General features: G+C 32.7%; 2 protein-coding genes across 15 annotated transcripts in view; one reads left to right on the top strand and one right to left on the bottom strand.

The window, feature by feature from the left end:
• The window catches only part of LOC116843602, a 25,349-nt gene that overhangs the window by 3,139 nt on the left and 16,677 nt on the right, over window positions 1-5,533 (top strand). For 2 of the 12 annotated variants that reach the window (XR_004377903.1, XR_004377902.1), the window contains exons 1-3: window positions 2,849-3,639; window positions 3,730-4,914; window positions 4,972-5,153. The exons of 5 other annotated variants lie outside the window; for them this stretch is intronic. The gene's annotated coding sequence lies outside the window, so the exon portion shown is untranslated. Of the gene's footprint in view, window positions 1-2,842; window positions 3,640-3,729; window positions 4,915-4,971; window positions 5,154-5,533 lie in introns of those variants that run through there. 5 more of the 12 variants (XM_032814128.1, XM_032814126.1, XM_032814134.1 and 2 more) reach the window with 3 other exon arrangements.
• Window positions 633-5,533, bottom strand: part of LOC116843601 (ABC transporter F family member 4) — an 18,153-nt gene continuing 13,252 nt past the window's right edge. For 2 of the 3 annotated variants that reach the window (XM_032814123.1, XM_032814121.1), the window contains exons 5-8: window positions 4,442-4,685; window positions 1,392-1,692; window positions 981-1,278; window positions 633-909 (exon numbers count right to left, since the gene is read on the bottom strand). In XM_032814123.1, coding sequence (XP_032670014.1) covers window positions 748-909; window positions 981-1,278; window positions 1,392-1,692; window positions 4,442-4,685 — 1,005 coding nt within the window. In that variant the 3' untranslated portion in view covers window positions 633-747. The remainder of the gene's footprint in view (window positions 910-980; window positions 1,279-1,391; window positions 1,693-4,441; window positions 4,686-5,533) is intronic. The other variant, XM_032814122.1, reaches the window with a different exon arrangement.

The raw sequence follows: 5,533 nt of genomic DNA, 5'->3' as shown, positions 1-5,533 counted from the left end.
AAATACAAATATCTCAATTGAGATCTTACATGCGAAATTTTGCGGAAACCGCATTTAAGAATTCAATTGAGAATTCAACTGAGAATTGAATTGGGAATTCTGTTGTTATCTCAACAGAAATTTTTAGTAGAGTTGTTCTCGCAAGACTCATAAGAACTTATGAGTAAATCTACAATTCCAATCGGTCATACGATAACTCGTAAATATCTACGATTTCTCGTAAATCTTACGACTAATTAGAAGTTGTCGATAAAGTTACAGTTTGTGAATTTTACCAGCATTACAATTGATTGATCGTAAGTTACGACTTTACGATTTTACAATTTACTCGTATATTCGCTTATAATTGCAGCATAAGAAAAGAAGAATATTATGAAGAAGAGATTATCGCGAGTTAAGTAAAACGAGTGATCATATTTAGCGCCAAATAACACGGGCTTCTGCAATTGCGATGTGGAGGTAACTTCTTGGCAGTCATAAAGAGAATACCTTCGCGATAAACGCTTCGTGTGGTAGGACACATTGTATGTGTATTATATTCTTTGTGACGAAGTTGGCAAACACTCCTGTGTGACGAATAAACGACGTCGCTCCTCGTGTAAAAATGGCTCGAGTAAAAGTGTATGCGTGTATGTGTAATCATTTCTCTTTTCATTACGTATAATATTTTCTATATTTCAATATGCAATATTTATACGTGTATGTATACATTTTCTGTACTCTCAGAAAATATCTTTTCCTTACGTTCTAACCTAGCTCCGCTAAGACAGAGTCGAGGTCTTCCTGCAGGGTAATACTCTGCTCTCGCTGTTTCACCAAATTGTCCTTAATCCTATCCACTTGGGCCTTGAGTAAATAATTGCCTTTCTTCAAAGCCGCCAGCCGTCCTTCGTGCCTTTTAACGCGCTTCTAAAAAAGAGAACATATTTTTATGTGCAAGGAAGCCTTCGATATCTGTTATAAGTGCTTTATAAACTTACTTCAAATATATTTTTACGTTGCTCGAAAGGTGCTTTCTCGTCGTCCGATTCGGATTCTTCTTCCGATTCGTCGGATTCCGACTCTTCCTCAGATTCCGTCTCTTCCTCCTCATCTTCTTCTTCTTCCTCCTCTTCCTCTTCCTCCTCTTCGTCGTTCTCCGACATTAATTTAGCCATCTTGTCCACTTCCTTTTGCAGCTGCTTAAACTTCTTCTTTTCCTCACCTAGTAATTTTTGCTGCTGCTTGATTTGTTCCTTTAGTGCATGCCTCTCTTTTCGAGCGTTTACCGCCTTGTCCCTGTTTAGATGAAATATTAATTATACATAATTTCATTTTTTTCTTCCTTTATAACGTGTTATAAAAGTACGATCATTTGCGCGATTCTAACGCGCATTTATCATTACACTCACTTGAAGCTCTTAATCTTCGAAATGAGAAATTTAATTTCCCTCTGCGCTCGTTTTTCTGCGGCAGCTTTTGGATCTTCCTCCTCCTCCTCGTCCTCTTCCTCTGTACTCTCCTCTTCCTCCTCGCTTTCACTGGGATCTTGTTTATCTATACTTTTCTGCGTTGCGACTTTGACTACGTCCTTTGCGCTAGGACAACCGGCCAGTGCCATTCCTGTAAAATCGTACATCGCGTATCCTACGTCCTTCCAATCTTCCATTAGCTGAACAATTGGTTCAGCCTCAACTGATTCAAGCTCTTCTGCTGTTAAGCGAAACGAAAAAAACAAAGCGAAGAAAGGCATTAGATTATAAGCGGTGTTAAAAAGCCTGAAAAAAACTTAATCCTATTAGTACAAAGAATGGCTAAAACTTGTAACTGATTGTCCACATGCTCGCTGTCATTGTTAAAAAAATGTATCACATTTTTTAAAATTCCGTATTTATAATCTTTTTTATTTCAAATGGACATTATTATTCTCAAACTTTAGTGCTTGCAGGAATCGCTATGAATTTCTCACGGAAAGTCGCGAAATACACAAAGGCAATTTGATATATCTTGTGTTTTACTGCGATAAACGTTAAATTTTTATATAACATTTTTGTTTAAATAAATAAATTCCTTAATTTATAAACAAACAAAGAACCCAAAAAAATTAAATTTAAAAAATATATATAAAAGGGCTAATTTGAATTTAAGCACAGATATAATAGTGCTATTATATCATATAGATAAAGCCTTCCTTATATTAGGAAATAGAGAAATCCTTTATTGAATATAACATAAATCATCAAACGTTTCGGCTCAATCGTGAACCCTCTTCAGTGATAATTACAATAAAATAAAATTACTCAAGGATTGTACAGAAAGAATTGCAAAACGATGGTATCGTGACTCGGGCGAAACAAACAGATCTCAATGTTCTTCTTGATATTACAATCGACAAAAACGTTAAGAGAACAGTGATTTTACAGTAGATAATTTGATCCAAAAATTTATGATATGTCCGTCATAACTCTAAACATTAAAAAACCCCCCCAAAAAAACAAAATTAAGTAAGAATTGTAATATCAATATATAAAAATAAATATTTAAATAATAAATTATCTCAGATAAAAGTAAGCTACTATAGAAATGTGAAACGTTGCTGTCAACGCCAATATCACCAAGTCAGAGCAATACGAATAATAACAAATTTATGTACATTGGCATAAGATATCGAAGCGATAAACACGTGGAAGAGAAGGAAAACAAAACTGAGAGACTATCATAATAAACCTCAGTAGCTGTCGCCCAGATACTCTGTGTCCTTTTGTGAATTCAATCCATGCCTTTGGAATTTAATGTAAATCATCTCTGCAATCAGGCGTTTCAAGTAAAAACGTTTTTCATGCAGAACCTTGATATGTTCCCAGTCAAAATCGTGATCCTCCTTGATTTGGTGTTCCTGTACAACCGTCAGTTCCCCCAGTAAAATCTTTGGGATTCTCCTATGCTCGGCAATACGTGTGGAGAGTCTTCTGCTGGTTTGTCCAACATATGTAGCCTCACAATTACCGCATTCCGATTTATAAACAACGTTATTATGGTAACCAAGAGGAAGCCCATCTTTATGTACTCGTATCAATCCCGATAATCTGTTAGCGCAAGAATAAGCAATACTAGTACTATCATTTTTGAAAATCTTTGTCAGTCTGTGCGAAATCACACCAAAAAACGGTATAGTAAAGAATTTTTTCTTATTCATAGCAGAAACAGTCAAATTTGATTTTTCATTCTCAACATCCAGTTCACATCTCGGAAAACTCTCCACACGTATTGCCGAGCATAGGAGAACCCCCAAAAATTTACTGGGGGAACTGACGGTTGTACAGGAACACCGAATCAAGGAGGATCACGATTTTGACTGGAAACATGTCAAGGTTCTGCATGAAGAACGTTTTTATTTGAAACGCCTGATTGCAGAGATGATTTACATTAAATTCCAAAGGCATGGATTGAATTCACAAAAGGACATAGAGTATCTGGGCGACAGCTACTGCGGCTTATTATGATAGTCTCTCGGTTTTGTTTTCCTTCTCTTCCACGTGTTTACCGCTTCGATATCTTCTAATGTATATAAATTTGTTATTATTCGTATTGCCCTGACTTGGTGATATTGGCATCGACAGCAACGTTTCACATTTCTATAATAGCTTACTTTTATCTGAGGTAATTTATTACTTAAATATTTATTTTTATATATTGATATTACAATTCTTACTTAATTTTGTTTTTTTGGGGGGGTTTTTTAATGTTTAGAGTTATGACGGACACATCACAAATTTTTGGATCAAATTATCTACTGTAAAATCACTGTTCTCTTAACGTTTTTGTCGATTGTAATATCAAGAAGAATATTGAGATCTGTTTGTTTCGCCCGAGTCACGATATCATCGTTTTGTAATTTTTTCTGTACAATCCTTGAGTAATTTTATTTTATTGTAATTATCACTGAAGAGGGTTCACGATTGAGCCGAAACGTTGGATGATTTATGTTATATTTAATAAAGGATTTCTCTATTTCCTAACATAAGGAAGGCTTTATCTATATGATATAATAGCACTATTATATATGTGCTTGAGCTCAAATTAGCCCTTTTATATATATTTTTTAAATTCCTTAAATTCAACACTCCTTTAAGTTATTTGATATAGAAAATTAAAATTTTTTGTTGAAACGAAAACTTTTATTTTTTTATAGTGATTTTGTAGTGATAGCATTTATTCTTATGTAAAATATACAACATGCAACTAACAATAATATGTACGTATTATAAATATATGTGGAATCGCATGGGAATATGTAAAACAGGTACAATTAGAATGATATAACTAATAATGCTTCCTTTAAAATAACGATAAGAATTCAAGTGTTTTCAAGAATTCAAGCGATTAGAAAGCTTAGAGAAGCAGTTGATTGTTAATACAAGTATTATCAACTTCTACAAAATAAATACTCTTAATTACATACCAACTTTCATGCGTCTCTCCAACGCTGTATACATTCTTTTCATTTCTTCTAATTCGTTTTTCGCTTTATCTCTTTCCTCGGCAGCGCTAGTGTATTCCTTCTCGGCTTTTTCCGCATCTTTTTTCGCTTGTTGTGCTTCCTGTCTTAAGGATTCCGTAAGTTTTTCGTCTTGCTGCTTACTCTCCTGAACGTTTTTCTGGGACTTCACACGATCCAGTTCTGACTCGAGATTCAAAATTCTAACCTGCGTATCATAAGTTGATCAAATCATTTAATAAAACATTATGAAACTATCTTTACAATATAAATAGCTTATTCTTGATGTGTAATACACATTTTAGGTATTTATGTAATTTAATTTGTACATATACAAAAAGTATGCATTTAACTGTGTAAAATGACACATATGAAACATGTAGAAACAGTAACACGTGTAATAAGGGCGTAAAAAGTGACTGCACAATTTTACATACGTAAGTAAAAATTAAACATTAAAACTGTGTGTAAAAATTAATTATTTGGATTTGCAGTGTATATAGTAAGGATATATTGGATATAAACAGATCTTTTATGATTACCGATTATGGGTGACGATAAAAATAAAGTACCAAAATTTGGACATATACCTAATTTTGAACATTTAAATTGTTTTGGCCTTCATATAGAAAAAATTTCAATTTGTAACTGAATGAACCAGACGGAAAATTTACTGGTGAGAAAATTTATTTCTGTTACTGTGACTGAAAACATTCGTCCGAACACTCAGCTGTATTAAAATTCGGTTAAGATAACAGTTAACAATTGACTGAATAAAAAGTTCCTATAAGAATTTCTCTATTCCTAGTACCGTGTTTTACATGTGTCTCTCAAGTAACAAAAAATTTAGTTATACTAACGGAATTATTTCTCTTCCGCGTATATACAAAAATTTAAATTTTCAACCTAGAATATATATATATATATATATATATATATATATATATAAAATAATATGTATTATATATATAATATACATAATAAATATATTATATATGTAATATATAATAATTATATATATATATATATATATATATATATATATATATATATATA

Source organism: Odontomachus brunneus, unplaced genomic scaffold, assembly GCF_010583005.1.
Source record: "Odontomachus brunneus isolate Ranch 3 - 2012 unplaced genomic scaffold, Obru_v1 Obru_scaffold_034, whole genome shotgun sequence".
Lineage (NCBI taxonomy): Eukaryota > Metazoa > Arthropoda > Insecta > Hymenoptera > Formicidae > Odontomachus > Odontomachus brunneus.
This window is presented reverse-complemented; position numbering and strand designations above follow the sequence as displayed.